This window comes from Pipistrellus hanaki (assembly GCF_964339955.1).
Source record: "Pipistrellus hanaki genome assembly, chromosome: 7".
Classification (NCBI taxonomy): Eukaryota; Metazoa; Chordata; class Mammalia; order Chiroptera; family Vespertilionidae; genus Pipistrellus; species Pipistrellus hanaki.
Genome location: NC_140509.1, coordinates 14264167 through 14282457, shown reverse-complemented (window position 1 = coordinate 14282457; position 18291 = coordinate 14264167). Strand labels below are relative to the sequence as shown.

The 18291-nt window shown below is 47.8% G+C and overlaps 1 protein-coding gene across 1 annotated transcript; it reads right to left on the bottom strand.

Moving 5' to 3' along the window:
* Window positions 1-3692: 3692 nt before the first annotated feature.
* Window positions 3693-13372, bottom strand: LOC311625821 (uncharacterized protein; the record flags this gene model as incomplete). The annotated part of the gene is made up of 3 exons (XM_084890460.1): window positions 3693-5255; window positions 9787-9814; window positions 13367-13372. 3 exons carry the CDS (start codon window positions 13370-13372, stop codon window positions 4654-4656), a joined length of 636 nt encoding a protein of 211 aa, XP_084746586.1. The 3' UTR covers window positions 3693-4653.
* Between the last annotated feature and the right edge of the window lie 4919 nt (window positions 13373-18291).

Here is an 18291-nt window from a genome sequence, read left to right as displayed (position 1 = left end):
AAGAACAGACCCAGAGATAAGGAGCCATGGGTCAGACTGTTGGACTTCAAAGGAAGGGTGAGGATAAAAGGGTGAGATCAACCAAAGGACTTATGTGCACACATATGATCACACAGCCTAACCAGTGATCAAGGACAATTGGGGGGTGGGGGCATGCGTGGGGGGGGGGGGATTGGAATGGGGGGTTAAGGACAAATATGTGATACCTTAATCAATAAAGAAATTTTTAAAAATTAAAAATAATTCCTTCCCTCATGGAGCTGATAGTCCAGTTAAAAAATAAAATAAGACACGTAGTATGTTGGAGGTGATTCATGGGAGGCAAAAACGTAAGAAGGGAGGGTAAGAAATGTACCTAAAAAATTAAACAGTTATATTCCCTTCCCACTCCTGGTGCTGGGTCAGGAGGCCCCGGGGAAGTGGGTTAGGATTAGGGAAGGGGTTACAACTGTTTAGAGCACATGTGTCAAACACAAGGCCCGCGGGCCAAATCCAGCCTGCCAGGCCTTGCAATGTGTCCCGCACCGCGCTGTCATCACTGCACTCCACTGTCAGTTTATGACATTGTCAGTTTATGACTGTTCAGTAAACCATTCGGCCCGCGATTTAGGCTGGATTTTAGATTTTGGCCCCTTCTCTGATTGAGTTCGACACCCCTAGTTTAGAGAATGGTGATGTTTGAGAGAAGGCCTGAAGGAGGTAAGGGAGCAAGCCATGTGGTACACCTAGGGCTGTGGTCAGTAAATCGAGGCTTGCAAGCCACATGCGGCTCTTTGGCTCCTTGAGGGTGGCACTTCCACAAAATACCACAGCCTGGGCGAATCTATTTTGAAGAAGTGGCGTTAGAAGAAGTTTATGTTTAAAAACTTTGGCTCTCAAAAGAAATTTCAGTCTTTATACTGTTGATGTTTGGCTCTGTTGACTAACGAGTTTGCCGACCACAGACCTAGGAGAAGAGTAGTCTAGGCTAGAGAAATAGCCAGCGCAGAGGCCCTGAGGTAGGAATATGCCCAGCGCAGGAGAGAAGCAGCGAGGAGGCTTGTGTGACCGGAGTGGAGAAAAGTGTTAAGAAATGAGGTCAGGCAGATAACAGGAGACCAGATTATGTAAAATGCTGGCTCTTACGGTGAATGGGATAGAAGCTACTGGAGAGTCTTATGCAGAGGACTAAGCTAATCATTAACATTTTTAAAGACCACTCTGGCTGCTCTGTGAGAATATGGCAGGAGCAGGGAGGCCATCTGGAAGACTATTGCAGTAACTCAGGTAAGAGAGGATAGTGGCGTAGACTAGACGGTAGCAAAGGATGTGGTGAGAAGTGGTTGGATAATGGAACTCTTTAGAAGGCAGAACCAATGCAATCTGCTGTTGGATTGGTGTGGGTATGAGAGATAGAGAAGAGCTAAGGATTTCCTCAAAGTGAGAGGGAAAGGGTCCGAAAATCACTGCTCCCTCCAGTGTGGAATCCCTTCAGCTGCAGCATCAGTAGCTCCCCGTCTGGTCTCTGCTTGAATGCCTTCAGAAGCAGGCCCCTCACTACCTCACAAAGATGAGCTGCTGTACCTGCTGGTAAATTCTCCCTTGGTTTAGGTGTGCCTTTCTCTGCCATTGGACTTATGCCGACGTTCAGCTTGCCACATTGGAACACTGTGTGCTTGTCTTATGCTGTGCCGACCCTAAGAACTCCCTAAAGCCCTGGGAAAAACACAGATCAGGACAGTTTAGCATCATTCAGAAGGAAGTTTCAATATAAAATCTACAAAACTATGTTCCTTTTTTTCTTCCAAGCCCCTTCAAATTTTTATTATTTTTTAAAAACTCAATTCCATTTCCCTCCAAGCTCCTGGGCATTAACAGATTTCCCCTGGCTGTACCATGGCAAGGTGAAGGCCAGTCCTGCTCCTACCATGCCCTTCAGCCCCATCTCCAAAAACCCAGCCCAGGCCCAGTGCCTAACGCCCTACTCACCCAGGACAGAAGCTCAGACCTCGCTTTGCTCTCCCGGATGGAATGAGCGTTATATTAGCTCTCTCCTCTGATCTTCTTAGTCTGGATCTCACATATACACACACACAGTGGGATTCTGACCATAGGAGGATTCAGTCATGGGTTCTGAATGTGGCATTTATATGTCAGCCCCACTTTGTCCCTGAAAGACTTAATCTTGGCATTCCCCCCCCCTCCCAATCTAATACAAAAGAAGTCCATTGAAATGAGAACAAAAGGCTGTGTGAATGAGCCAGGAGTGGAAATCTGGTGGTGCTGATGTTCCCTGTTACCCATGTAGCTGTTTCTTCAGCTAAAAATCAGAATGGAGGTCAGTGACTGTGGGCCATGGATTCTCTTCTTGAAAAGAAGAAGGGGGAATGCTTTGTCCCTCAGAGACAGAAGGGTAGCTCAGACTTGAGTGTGTGACTCTCACTCCCCCGGGGCCTCCTGACCCAGCACCAGGAGAGGGGAAGTAGCATACCCCCGAACCATAGAAGGGCATTGGGAAGACATCACCTCCATGTCTGGTCCTGATAGACCCTGGCAGAGCAGGGGCTGCCATGCTCACTGGACACAGATGAAGAGTCTGAGGCACAGAGGAAGAGAGGGGTTAAGTAGCTCTCCCAAAGCCTAGCCCCAGGAAGCCTGGCCTGGATGGAACTGCCATTTCCGCCACCCTCTGCTACTTCTGCCACCCCCTTCAAATTGTGGCTACACTGAAACCTGATCATCCCTCTCTGTGCTGGGCAGAAAGTAGCCTTATTCTATTCATCCAGGTGTCCCCAGGGTCACAGCAGTGTAGACACTCAATTAAGGTTTGTTGAAGCTTCGTTAGTAGTGGGTGGCTAGACCTAATACACCCTGGCTTAAAAAAAACAAAATTACACCTTCCCCAAGGAGCTGCAGTAGGAGCTGCCGGGAAAGTTTCGGTGAGAGGTTTGAGCCATCTAGGCCACCATGGGGTACAGAGACAAGTGCATTCCTGGGGCAGCAGGAATCCCATAGCAGACAGCCCCTCCCTACTTGCTTGCTGCTCAGCATGTCTTCAGTCAGTAGCATCAACATCCCCTTGGAGCTGAGTGGAAATGCTGAGTCTCAGGTCCCACCGCAGAGCCACTGAGGCAAAATCCGCTTCTCAACAAGCTCTCCAGGTGGTTCTTACGCACAGAAACCAAACTGCCCGCCTCGGCGCCCCAGCTGGGAGCCTGTCACTGCTCAGGGATGGGATTGTACTCCGTGCCTTGTTCTGACCCCAGATTTGTTTCTGGAAAAAGAGCGGCATGCTAGTTTGGGCAAACGATTAGACTTTATTAAAATTCTAATTCAAATAGGAAGGTGAGAGGACCCTGGCTCATTGTGGGAAGTCAGATCCTGGAAGCTACAGGTTATTCCAGATCTCTGAAACCCCATCCAGGTCTCAGCCCGGCGACAGTGGCAGGATCTGGAGACGTTTTCTGGTTGTCACTGTTGGGGAGGGAGGTATTTAGTGAACCAAGGCTAGGATTCCGGCTTCCTCCATATGCCAGTCACTCGTGATTGAGTTTCAGCTTCCATCCAGAGAAAAGGGGTGGGTTTACCAAATCGGGGATATCTGGGAGTTTTTGTTTTTTGGGGGGGGAATATATTTTATTGATTTTTACAGAGAAGAAGGGAGAGAAATAGAGAGTTAGAACCATCGATGAGAGAGAAACATTGATCAGCTAGAAGTGGGTGGTTAGAATAGATACATTCCCTTGACTGGAATTGAACCTGGGACCCTTCAGTCTGCAGGCTTTGCAACTGGTTTGGCTCTATCCACTGAGCCAAACTAGTTAGGGCTAGGGAGTTTTAGAGAACAATCATGAGAACCTTTCAAAACTTCTTCTTCACAAGCATGGGAAAAGCCAAACCAAGGCTGAGAAAGGAGAGCGGACCCTGGGAAGGAAGAGATGTGGCAGAGAGTACATAGAAAATGTGCCAGGCAGTACATAGAAAAACTTTATTACACAAAATATCTTCTTGTTCATGAGAACGACTTAAATACCCCACCCTTCTCCAGATACATCAGTTTTTTCACTTCTCTATTTTCCAAACATCTTGAAATTCGGTTATAATGAGAAAAAAATATAAATTTTCCCCGAACTTTTCTTTTTTCTTTTTTCTTTTCTTTTAAGAAACATGTAAACATTACCAGAGATCGGATACACCGTCAGCAACTCATGAGAGGAAGGCTGGGGCTGCCGTGAACGGCTGCTTCTGTCACCGGCTGTGCGCCTGCTCTCCCTCCATACTTCCCAGAAGTCACAGGCGGGGACTGTGACAGGCTGGTTCTCTAAGCACCTTTCCCAAGCTCCCACCCCCAACGGGAGGTGCTCTCCCTGCCAGGAGTCCAAGGCCTTTTCCAGAACAAGAGAAGGACATTTGAGGGGCCTGGAGAGTCCAGAGGTGAAGGGCAGGCAGCATGGGAGAGGTGGGAGGAGTGACATCATTTCAGACGGAAAGGCGCGTGCGTGGAGGTCCATTCGCCTAAGTAGGTTGATCAGAGTAATTCCCTCTTCTGCTGGGTTTGCTGGGCTCCTGGGTGATGCACAGGATGCCGGGTGATGGACAGGCAGATGCCCGGTGCCCTCCAGGGCCCCGTTACTGAGCGTGGTTCAGATGCACAGCCGGGAGATGCCCTCTGCATTAGTTGTCATCAGCCCCACCAGGCAGGGGCTGGGGCTGGGGCTGGGGCCCCAGGGACGAGGCCAGTTTGGTGAGGGCCTTCGCTATGACGCCCAGGTGGCCGTTCATGGTCCGCAGCTCCACCAGGATGTCCCCAACATTGGCTTCCAAGCTCGCAGGGGTGGCGGTGACGACGGGCGGGGTGGCGGGAGGCAGGGCGGTCCCAGCATCCTCTGGGCCCTCTTCCCTGGCTGATGATCCCAGGTGCTGGGCACGGCCCCTCTCAGGGCCCTGGATGGGCGCCGGCCACTCCCGCTCCTCCCCGCGGCCACCAGGAGGGGTGGCCGAGGGGCAGCCGGGCAGCCAGTCCAGGAGGCGCGGGGCAGCCTCTGGAGAGGAGGCCACGACAGAGTATAGGCCGGTGCGCCTGGGGGCACCAGGGCCAGGGGGCGCAGAGGCTCTGGGGAGCTGAGGGGGCAGCAGCGAGGGCAGCACGGAGGGAGAAAACGCCTGGGGTTCGCAGGAGGAGGAGGGGGAAGGCAGGGCCGTGGCGGAGGGGCCCGGCTCTTCAGAGGAAAGGAACAAGGTCGAAGACTGGGAGTCCAAGGTACTGGGCTCTGAATCTGCCAAGGAAGAAACGAGAAAGGGTCACTCAGGCATGATGGTCCGCTGTAAGCCCAGCTCCACGCTAGGGACTTAGGAAGAAGGTGCGAGAGAGCCTGTCCTACCCCCAGACAACAATCCAGTACAGAAGGGAGGGTTCATGACCAGTTAACGCACAACGTGGGCAGCTGTGGCCCAGCACTGGAAGTGAGAGGCAGGGAGCACCACAGGGGCCCGGTGGCACCTCAGTGGGGGAGGATCTCCTCTGGGGTCAGCAGAGGCGGCACTCCTGTGCAGACAGCGAGGAGTTCCAGGTGGGGCGGGAGCTGGGACTATTTGGAGGCCATCTTGCCAAGCACAGTAAGTGCTGACAGACAGTGGCAGGAAGGCCCTTCCACTCTTCACGAAGCAGAAGTTGGTTAACCAGACAGCCCCTCCCTGCCCAGCAAAGCCAAGCTCTCAGCGAGGAGTTGAAAGGGTTTGGGGTCAGGAGCCAGAAGATCTTAGTGCCGATTCCCGCTCTGAGAGATTTCATTTCCCATCTGTACAGGAAGGCTGGCCCAGTGACCCTGGGCCGTGGTGGGCAAACTGCAGCTCACTAGCCACATGCGGCTCTTTGGCCCCTTGAGTGTGGCTCTTCCACAAAATACCATGGCCTGGGAGAGTCTATGTTGAAGAAGTGGTGTTAGAAGTTTAAGTTTAAAAAAAAAATGTGGCTCTCAAAAGAAATTTCAATCGTTGCACTATTGACAGTTGGCTTTGCTGACTAATGAGTTTGCTGACCACTGACCCTGGTGGACCCTCCCAGGATTGATCAAGCTGCCATGGATGGTCTTCAACTTGAAGCCTTGATCTAAGTTCACGATGGGCAGCACTTGAGACCTGGAAGCATTGACAAGCCTACCTTTGCTCCTTCTCTCCTAATCCCCTGCCTCCAGGTAGAAAGAGGGTGACAGCTCTTTGTGACTGGGCTTGCCCACCTCAGATCAAAGGACCCACAGCAATGCCAATGACTTAACCCAGCTGTCTCAGCCACCCTGCTTGCTGCTCTGGGCACATGGTCTGTGCTCACCCTAGAAGCTCTTCTACGTTTCACCAGAGTCACGTCTCCGAGGCCTCTGCTTTCCGTTCTGCATTGTCTGTTTGGGTGCCCACCTGTATGCCCTGCCCTTCAGGAATGCCGTGCCTTTCAGAACCTGCTTGGTTGCCTCGATGTATGATGCTGGGAGATGCTATGATGAGAGTCAATGAGTCAACACATCTCCCGTTGCATGGGAACACGTGTGCTCTTAACACTCGTCATGGGTGAGCGGTTCTTTCGTCTGCATCTGGCAGAGACTCAGAGGAACCCTAATCATCTGGTGAGAGCTTGTTTCCTCACCCGTCCTGACTTCAGCTCCCAACAACGTCCTCGCAGGCCCCAGATGCTCGATGCGCAGTTGGTGTGGAGGGGAATTACGTCTGATGGGACCAGGGGGGCAATTGTCCCTTGAGGGACAACCTTTGAGGAGAAGCCACCCACGTGCCTGCAAACCTCTCTGGGAGGAATGCCATGGGTACTTTCTCCTGTTGGCTTTCCTAGAGCTGCCTCTCCTCCACCAAAACATAACCCCCTCGGGGTTCCATGATGACCTTAGGTTGTAAACCAAGAATTGCACACACTCCTAAGCATGTAACTCCTGTGAGCTGAAATGGGGAAAGGAGAAACTCTCCAAACTGCTGGATCTGCTTTTACTTGAGAAAGATGTTCGTGAGCTTCACACATCCAGCTCTTTTAGCAGACAAGAGCCCTTTCTATGAAACCAAATAGAAGTCTCGTGTGTAACATGAAATAGAGCCTAGCACACGGAATGTTCTAGAGCATCATTTCTCAGACTTGACTGTGCAGGCCATTCCCCGGGGACATTGTCAAAGGGCAGGTTGTGGTTCAGCAGGGGCCTGAGACCCTGCGTTTCCAGCCAGCTCCCAGGTGATGGGGATGCTGCCGGCGGGGACCATACCTGGGGTAGCAAAGGTGAAAGCCAAAGAGACAAGCTTGGCAAATAAAGCCTAGGATTTATGATTGTAGATATTAGAATAACCAGGTGTAGAAGAACAATCTGGAAACTTAACATGATCATGAAAATAATAGTAATAGTGTTGATGCTGATGACCACTCAGGTACCAGGGGAAGAGGGACATGACCTCACCTGCCATTAACTTAATAGTCTCCAGCAAAGCCGTTGAACCATGGACATTGGCCTGAGGTGTGTGTGTGTGTGTGTGTGTGTGTGTAAAGATTCTTGAGAAAAGCCCTTCACTGTTGTTTCAGCTAAAACTTCAAAAAAAACCCAAAAACCTCAAGTTGTCAGGACTCACCCCAACCTGAATGTCAAATAGAATTTAAAAACTGAAGCATCTTTTGAGCAAGTACCTCACCTTCCAAAACTTTCACCTGGCTGTCAGGAAACCCAGTGGCTGCAAAACTCTGGGCTAAATGATTTATAGGTCTCTTCCATCCACAACTGATCATTTTATCCCTGATTTGGGACATAAACTTTTGAATTGGTGATGTCATTTTTATGCAGCTTCAGTGGTTGCTGCAAAATAATGTCAGGATCTTGCTGTTACACTGCTCTCTGTGGAGGATGGGGGCTCTCAGGTGCAGAGGATCGATTAATCAGACTCCTTAGTTCCTTCCTTAGCCCCCTCACCTGGTTTCTGACCCTTATCTTGCTTTATTAGTCTCCTGAGAATTATGAGCACCTGCCATTTTATGTATTTTTTGTTAACTAGAATGCAAGTTCTATGAAATGAGAGACACTGCTTATTTCATTCTCTGCTGTGTCACCAGGGCCGAAATTGTGTCTGGCATAGAGTAGATGCTCAATAAATACTTGTTGAATGAATGCCATATAATCATCATCGGGCCAGAATCACAACTCCAAATGCAATAAACTGATCCAGCTGCATGTTGTTTAATCGTTCAGTGCTTCCATTATTTATGGAGTCTATGCAATATTTGGGACACACTTGTACTAAAAAAACAAAACAAAAACTTACTCTTTGTTTATCTGACATTCTAATTTAACTGGGGGTCCCATATTTTATCTGGCAACCTGATGGGAAGTTGATTTTTTTTCATCCTGTCTCATAGAAGAGGAAACGAAAGCAAAGATGGGTTTGGTGTTTTCACAGAACTTCAGAGTTAGAAGAAGTCTTTGTCCTGACCGGATTAATTACTTAAGAGGTGTTTTCACAGAATTGCAGAGTTAGAGGGAATCTTTGCTGTGACTGGATTCATTACGTAAGACATAGAGATGGAGGCCAGTGAGAGAAAGGGACTCACTGTTTCATGACACAGCTGAGAACTGTCTCTTCTCTCATCATCTATCATTCGGTTACAGAACAGATAGGTACTGAGACAGATGCTATAGCAGGCTTGGTAAACACAGCTGGATCAGATAGCATCCTTACCCTAAAGGAGCGTTCAGGTTGCCATCTGGCAGATCAGACTGGGGCAGAAATCCCAAAAAGCTGCCCAGCAGATGGCCACCAGCTAGTAGTTAGCAGTGGCATGCTCGGAAAGCATGGAGCCTCAGCCTTTCTTGGGCGTATTAGAGGCTGGCGTGTGAAAAGCTGAGGACAAGCTTTCCAGCCCTGGCACGCTTTCTTCTTCCCACTGCCACCCCCATCTCACTCACACACAACCAACCACTTGGTGGGAGGGGGAGGAGAATGCTACTTCTTGAGATGGGGAAGATGAAGTTCAACTAGATGTCAGTGATTCTGTTCCTGTTACTATCCTGCAAAGATCTTCACAAAAGTCAAATTTGAAAGTGCATAATATATATGGTATACATTCTAAATATATATTTATATATCATATATGGTAAATATATCTTGAATTGCAAATCAAAATAATAAATTATGAATTGAAATATATATAAGAAAATATACTGAAATATATGTGAAAATATACAATGAAGAGGCATTTGACAAGTGTTCATTCTAGAAATGAAAGAATTGCAAATTAAAATAATAATGATTATGAATTGAAATAATTATGAATAATGAGTTGCTATTTTTCACTTGTCAAATTTTCAAAGTATCCTTAATGCTGATGCTCGCTGCTGGCCAGCTAGGCAGGGAAGAAGTGGTCTTTTTAAGATATTGTTTCTGGTCGAGGAGGTCAGCACATCCTCTCCAGAAAGCAATTTACAAACATGTGCTTCACTGCTTAGTGAGACAAGGAAATCGCCAAATCATATTATGTGGATGCCTTCAACTGCCTGTAGAAAACTGTGCAAAATAACGATTGAGAGAAAACACACGAAGGTGTTAGGCATGTGATGAGATTATACTTCTCTGAATTTTCAAACATTTCTGCAACGACCACGCACAGATATGCCTTTCCCTGTCACTGATCTTTAGTAGAATGTGACCGCTTCCTACCAAGCCTGCAGGGCACGGTCTTCTGACCACTTTCTGTTCAATGGGATTGCTGAGTAAGGCTGAATCATTTCTTGGCTGGCAACTGTTTTACCTTTTGTACACCCACTTGGCACCAACCTGGGGCTCTGGCTTTCTCTGGGGGAACCTGTGGAAGAGTTGAAGTGTAAGGCCAGAGGGCTATGGGAACTTGCCATTCATTTGCAAATATGCCCTTATGATCATCTCCCTAAAACCTCTTCCTCTCCTTGTCTTCACCTTCTTAGTAAATAACCTTCCATTTGTTCATCCAAGCCTTCAGGACTAATCCTTGACCCCTCTCCTTCCCCTCTTTCCCTAACCCTACCCCCATCTGCCAGCAATGATTATAGGCTCTGCCTTCAAATATATCCAGCATCTGACCATTTCTCACTGTCTTCTCACTGTCTCCAGGCAGTGGCCCAAAGACTGGGGGATGTGCTGAGACAAGAAAACAGGTCTCCTGAGTTCCTGTTCAATGTTTCCTCTCCACACCCAAGAGCCCACATGATCTGAATGAATCCTTCAGAATGCTCCCCTACTCACTGCATGTCCCCGCCCTCCTGGCCACCTTCCACCACTTGTTCGGGAAATCATTTGCTGAGGTCTAGCTATTAGATAATGGCTAAATTTTTTCATTAATTTATGCAACAAATATTCCTTGATCACTTAACAGTATGTCCAGCAGAATGCTCCATCGTGTGCAAAACCAGACTTAAACCTCATGGCAGGGGGTGGTGGGGCATAAAATCATCAAATAATTGCTCAAATATGTAATTGCAACAGTGACACAATCTACATGCTATAAACATCTGAAATAGGAGGTTGACCTAATAAAGGAAGATTTCACGAGGAAATGTTGATTGAGCAGAATCCCAAAGAATGAGTCATTAAGCAGGAAGAGGGGGGAATTATTGAAGTGTGAGCAAAGGCCGGTGGCAGGAAGGAATATTGCAAATATGTGGGCCTTGCAGAGAAAGCCAAGTGATGGGAGTATAGAGGGCAAGGTAAAGGAAGCATGAGGCGAGATGAAGCTCAGGAGGTGAACAGGGGTCTGGAGATGTAGCAGATAACATACACTGTCAGCTGTTATCCATCCTCCTCCTACACTTCCTTTTCAGCTAGACCATAACATTTAGAATAAAGATTACATTTCCCAGCCTCTCTTCCAGCTAGCTGTAGCCATGTTGTTAAATTTGGGGCAGAAGGATGCAAGTAGAAGTACTGTGTGCAATTCCTCCTTCCTGTGCCTGGGAATTGGCTGCAGTGGCTGGTGCTCAAGCAGCCCTCTTGGACCATGAGGTGAAAACCACATGCTAGGCAGGATAGAGCAGAGAACTGAGTCCCTGGTAACCGTGAGGAATTGCTCTGCCAATCCTAGCTCATTCAACTGCAGCTTCTTCTTATGAGAAAATAAAATCTTATCTGTCCAAATCCCTGTTAAATTGAGTTTTCTATTATAGCCAAACCAAATCCTGATACACGAGGCCTTGTTGAACTTGTTAAGGAGTTTAGTCATTATCCTAAGCAATGGAAAGCTTTGGGAAAGTTTTAAGCATAAGGGTGTGTGTGTGACATGATTAGTTCTGTTTTTTGAAAAGTTCACCCGGCAGCACTGAGCAGCGGGTAGACGGAACAGGAGCAGGGAGACCAGTAAGGAGGTTCCAGGTGAAGGTGAGAAATTACAAAGTGACAGTGGCTTCTGCTAGAGTTGTAGCTCTGGGGATGCAGAGCAGTAGATTCTACAGAAAGCTGGGATGTGGAAACATTAAGACTTGCTATAAGCAGGTGGAGAAAAGGAGGCAAAGAAAAATGGGCACCCCAGCTGGCAGCTGCAAGATCCCAGAAATCCTGGCTGCAGAAGGGCAACTTTCCCTTTCTGGTTTTCTGGAGTCTGGGTGGCCCCTTCCCAGCCCACACCCAGCCCTCCAGCATAGCTCTGCTCTGACACACCTCACCAGAGGCAGCCCTCGGGAACACTGTTCCCAGGAGCGTGGAGGGAGGAGAAACCGGGTAGCCTGGGGGGAGCAGAGAGGCAGAGGTCTGTGGGAAGAGGACCAGACCTGTCTGCGGGAGAAGCAATGTCTCTCAGCACGGCGGCCGGGCCCCTGCCTTTGATGGTTCAGACTTGGCTGGGTTGCTGCCTGCTCCTTTCAGGATGCCGGGCACACAAAAGGGAGGGTTGAAGTGTCTGATGAACTCAGCCCAATAATATTCGCTTCTTTTATTTTCCAGGAACGTCATGAGAACCACAGGGCAATCTTCTGGTTTTAAGACCTGATGAGTCAATTCTACAAATACCTCTGACTCAATCTGATCCCAAGTTCTCACCAGGCATCTCTCAGGAAAGTGGCTCAGCAGGAGGGCAGCCCCAGCAGGGGAGCAGAGGGTGAGTTTCTCTGGAGGGCTGAGAAGGGCTGGCTGTCCCAGAGACAAGGGGATTCCCGACTTGACACTGACCCATTCCCACAATAAGAGCCAACATTTACGGAGTGCTCACTGTCTCCATGCTACGTGTGAAATGATCTCTTTTAATCTGCGTGAAAACTATGAAGTAGGTTCTGTTCTCAGTCCCATTTCACTGTTGGGAAAACTGAAGCTCTGCTATGTTAAGAACCTGCTCGCCATCACAGACCTGGGGTGTGAATCAAGGCAGCTGATGCCAGAGGACAGTCCGTGTGAGGGAGGGACTGTGCTTTATGGGATTTTTGCAGGCATGGAAGGAGGCTAACATCTGTAGAGGGTCTGCTACACGTAAGGCCTGTGATCTGCATTTCAAATCACCTGGGGAGCTTTGTAAATATTATTGATTCCCCCACCCCCCAAACAATTAATTAGGATCTCCAGGGATGGTGCCCAGGCTTCCTGCATTTTAAAAGCACCCAGGTGATTATATGAATACCAGCTAAGTTTACTGGACAATGACCCTCAGCCCATTTGCAAATGGAGAAACTGAGGCTCTCAGAGTTTGGACAAAGCCCATGGCTGACAAGATTCACATCCAGTGTTGGTGGCAGACTCCTCCATCAGTGCTCAACCATGTAGACCCATCCTCTCTTACATCTGGACTTCCTCTATTTTGAAAGTGTGTGAACTTTTTAAATGTAAACCTCTTCTGCAATTTGCATTCTTCTTTTGGTTCGAGTTCAAGTGCTATTGACCAGGTGCCTGAGAGTAGCAGTGCAGACTATAGCTAGTGAGTAGGATGGGTTGGCCCAGGGGTCACTGAAACCATAGCCTTGGCTTCATCCAGGCTCTGCTACAACCAACGGACCAGGCCCTCCAAAGTGATGCCCAGTACATGTCCTCTGACTCTCGCAGGAAGAACGCTGTCAATCCAATGTAGTCCCCAGCCTCTGAGGTGCCACCCTCTGGGGTTAGAAGGCCCAGCCCTGGGGAAGTCCTTGGTCTCTATTTCTTGCAGCATTAGAGACTTCCCAAGGAGTGGCACACAAAAAGTCATTGCCCCTTTATTTCAATGTGAATTATCCAATCTCTAATTTCCCAGTGGCCGGGGGTTGAGCTAATGAGGAGTATTCATCATCAAGTGAGTTAATAGAGCAAAGTAGCTGGGAAGGGAGAAGGGCAGCCACAGGGACTGACTCAAACAGCCCGGAAGTACTCCTGCCCATAGAGTACCTTTGAAGAAGGGGAGAAAAGGAAGTGGAAACGGGTACCTTACGTCCATGTTCATAGCAGCATCTTTCACAAGAGCCAAAAGGTGGACGCAGCCCCAGTGTCCATGGATGAATGAATGGATAAACAAAATGTGACATATACAATAGACTACCTTTCATTCTTAAAAGGAAAGGAAATTTCCATACATGCTACTTGGATGAACCGTGAAGACATTATGCTAAATAAAATAAGCCTGTCACAAAAACCAATACACAAAATGTTGTGTAAATTCAAAGAGGGAGAAAGGAGCACAGTGGTTGCCAGTGGCTGAGGGGGACGGGAGGAAGGGGAGAGGGGAAGAGGCAGATGGAGACTTACTGTTTAATGGGTGCAGAGTTCCAGTAGAGAGATTGAGGACTTCTAGAGATGATGAGGGTGATAATTGCCCAACAGTGTGAAGATAGTGCCACAGAACTGTACACTTAAAAGTGGTTAGGATGATAAATGTTATGATGTGTATAATTTACCACAATAATAAAATGGGTGGGGCGAGCTATGACAACTGAATTCACAATTTTATCCAAACACTTGAAAGAAGGTCTATATATGACATTTCTGGGACTTTTGTAAAATAGGAAGAGGAAAAAAACTAAAAATAAATTGCTCAACCAGATGGTGGTTGAGCACCCCAAGGAGCCTTAAGGATGAGGGTCACTTACTCAGTCCTGGACCTAAACATCCCAAGATGTGTCCTTCTCTGGTCACCAGGGTGAAAGCCTATAAAATGGCTTTGTTGATACTGTGTGGATATAGGTTGGAAAAAAGTACAGTCCAGTGCCTGACACCCTTAGATCCACTTTTAGACCTATTCTGCTTTCACAAGCAAGGTGACTTTTTAAAATATATATATATATATATATATATATATATATATATATATATATATATATATATATATATATATATATATATATATATATATAGGGTCGGCAACTAAGTAATTGCGGGTTTCACACATATATGGCTTCAGTTGAATTTTTAGGTTTTCAGACGTAGTACAAATGTAAAACACATTTTGTATTTGATAGTTGGCTATTCAGCTGTTAATCAGTAAAAAAAGTTTTTTGATCTGTTTTGTAGTTTTTGTTTGGCGTTCGTTGAAAAATGGAAAATCAAAAGGAACATTTTCGTCATATTTTGCTTTTTTATTTCCGCAAAGGGAAAACGCATCACAAGCTCATAAAAAGTTATGTGCTGTTTATGGTGACGAAGCCTTAAAAGAACGGCAGTGTCAAAATTGGTTTGCCAAATTTCGTTCTGGTGATTTTTCACTCAAAGATGAAAAACGCTCTGGTCGTCCAGTTGAAGTTGATGACGCCCTAATCAAAGCAATAATCAATTCAGACTGTCACAGTACAACACGTGAGATTGCAGAGAAGCTTCATGTATCACATACATGCATTGAAAATCACTTAAAACAACTTGGCTATGTTAAAAAACTCGATACATGGGTTCCTCACGAACTGAAAGAATCACAGTTAACGCAACGCATTAGCAGCTGCGATTTGCTAAAGAAACGTAATGAAAATGATCCATTTTTAAAACGACTGATAACTGGCGATGAAAAATGGGTTGTTTACAACAATATCAAGTGGAAAAGATCGTGGAGCAGGCCAGGTGAACCAACTCAAACAACATCAAAAGCTGATATTCATCAAAAGAAGGTTTTGTTATCAGTTTGGTGGGATTACAAAGGAATTGTCTACTTTGAACTCTTACCACCCAACCGAACGATCAATTCTGATGTCTACATTGAACAACTAACGAAATTAAACAATGCAGTTGAAGAAAAGCGGCCCGAATTGACAAATCGAAAAGGTGTTGTATTCCATCATGACAATGCAAGGCCACACACATCTTTGGTCACTCGGCAAAAATTAATGGGGCTTGGTTGGGATGTTTTGCCACATCCACCATATAGTCCTGACCTTGCACCATCTGATTACTTTTTGTTTCGATCTTTACAGAACTCCTTGAATGGTAAAAATTTCAATAATGATGATGATGTCAAATCGTACCTGATTCAGTTTTTTGCTAATAAAAACCAGAAGTTTTTTGAACGTGGGATTATGATGCTGCCTGAAAGATGGCAAAAGGTCATTGATCAAAATGGGCAATACATTACAGAATAAAGTTATTTAGTTCCATGAAAAAATTGTCTTTGATTTTCTTTAAAAAATCCGCAATTACTTAGCTGCCGACCCAATATATATATATATATATTGATTTCAGAGAGGAAGGGAGGGGAGAGAGCGATAGAAACATCAATGTGAGAATCATTGACTGGCTGCCTTCTGAATGCCCCCTACTGGGAATCGAGCTGACAACCCCAGGCATGTGCCCTTGCCCGGAATGGAACCTGCGACTCTTCAGTCCACAGGCTGAGGCTCTATCCACTGAGCCAAATCAGCGAGGGTGAGCAAGCAAGATGATTTTAACCCTTCAAGCATTGCACAGCAAGCCTTTGGCTCTTCAGGATCATGTATTCTCATTAGCACCACTGGCCACGGAAAAAGGGTGGGAGTTGTTCCAGTTCAAGAGCTGATGGTCCTGAGCCAGAGCTATAGCTGCTCCATGGCTTCCTCTTCACTATACTCAATTATTCCTTGAAGGTATGTACTGGGCACAGTCCCACCTCAGGGCCTTTGCACATCCTTTTCCTTCTACTTGGAATGCTGCTCCCTTGGATATCTGCACGGCTCATCCCTCACATCCTTCAACTTTTGTTCCAAGTCACCTTTTCAAGGGACCATTTTTGAACACCTAGTTGAAAGTGCTACCCCCACCCCACTCACACATCAGCTTCCGGTTCCCCTTGCCCTGCGCAGCCAATTTGTCACTCTCCCACTTGTATCCCCAGGGCCCTCCAGGTGGGGGGAATTACATGTGAAAATACATGCATGAGGCTTGGCAGAAAGGCAGTTGGGAATGGCTGGAGGGTGGGGTGCACAGGTCTGGGAGACTTGCATGAAACAGCTTAGAAGATAACAAGGACAGACAGCTGAGGAGCTTGTCTGCAAAGCTAAGGAATTTGAACTCTGGCAGGCTCTGGGGAGCCAAGAAGGGGACTTAAGTAGGAGAGTGATAGATCTGATTTGCAGTCTTAAAAGATCATCCTGGCAGCCAGCAGCGTGGAGACTGAACAGAAGGGGGTGAGGCGAGAGGTGAGAAGACCAAATGGAAAAGCAGCATCTCGCACAGTAAAGGAGCTAAAATGATATTACAGCAGCAGGAAGCACCAGAGTGAAGTCCAGCCAACCGCTATAGGAAGCATTTGGTTTTTTTTTTTCTTTTTTTCTTTTTTTTCTAAGAACAGATTGCATTTCAGCAAAAAGAAATTTTCCTGCCACCCTTTATGACCCTGCCCGTGAAGGCTGGCTCCTGCCCTGGACCGCTCGAGTTGGCCACCCTGGTTCTTGCCTGCATCAGCGTTCAATAAAACCTAGCGCGGGCTTTATGGGATTGTTTGTTAAGCCCCGAGCCAGGCTTTTCCACTCACTCAGGCAGGGCTGCTCTGCCAATGTCTAAGTTGGCTGTTTTTCACATACAGGGTGTGAGGGATATCTCTATGCGTCTCCCCGAACACGCCCATTTGGAAGGAGACATAGGTGACTACATATAATATCTTTATGTAATTTTTTTTGGAAGAGATGTTTATACAGCCTGCATCTCCTCTGGCATGAGCCTTTCGGTAGTATCGTACGGAGAGAGGGAGAGAAAGAATGAAAAAGCTATTCCCACACCATAACCAACTCGGGCTCGTGAAGGAAAATTCAAAATAGATCATGTTCCTGAGCTGTGCCTCCAGGGTTGAACCGTTTCCAAATCAACCCATTTCATTCTTCCTCCTGGACGGCCCCTCACCTTTGAACTTCACTTTTTAAAGACGATCGTTAAAAAACAAAATAACACAGCACAGACCAGACCTGCCGAAGCCCATGTGCCCTGCCCCTCCCCCTCCGGAGAGAGCACCAAAGGGGCCATCTCGCTTGTAAAAGCGGGGCTGCCCGATGCACTGGATGGAAAGAGCGTGTTGTAAAGTCGGCATTCTGGCTTTAACAAGGCCGGGAAGCCCAGAGCAGAGCCAGCTGGGTAGTCTGAGCAAACCCAAGGATATGAGAACCTGGGGTCACAGGGAGCCGGGCCGCCACCAGGAATGCGGGGAGGGTAGACAGTCTGGCGGGGTTGGGGGAACAACTGGAGTCCCATGCTGCCAGCTGCTCCAAGGTCAGTCCACAGTCGGCAGGATGCAGGGCGGGAACATGCTCACTGGGCCCTCTTCACACCCCGAGGCTCCAGGACCTCTGGGGTGTGGCAGGCGGGCACACAGGTGTGCACTCACCAGCTCAGCTGGGACAGCATCTTAGGGAAGAAGCTCCCTGGCCAAGCTATCACCCCAGCCTGGGTAAGAAAGCAGTGGGGTGCCACCTGGAGAAGAGGGAGGGATGATGGCCCATTGCCCAAAGCAACAAGCAGCCGGTTCTAGACCAGGGTGCTCTCTGCGGCAGTGGCAGGGTGGAGGAAAGGGCCTGGGATCCTCCAGGACCCTCCGTTGTCACGTGGGCCAAATGACAGTGCCCAGCCCTGGATGCCTGGTGCACATCCCGTGAGGGGACTGGATCCATCAGCCATCCCTGTGGCCTGAGCAGTAGGCCCTGGCCCTTCACAGCTGATGCCTCTGGCATTGTTGTCACCTGTTGCCACCACCCCCTTTCTTCCCCGACCCCAGCACTTAGGAGCTCATCATCCTAGCAGATGGCAGGGCCTACTAGGTTCCCTAATTGCCCCATCCAGGCACCTTCCTTTCTGCTGAGAATTCCTCGGAGATTAGACCTCCCGGCCATGCCACTGTGTCTCTCCTCAGGGTATCTTTTCTATGTTGGGCCCATGCTTTCCCTTTTCTTCATTTCATGCCATTTCTCCTAAGGA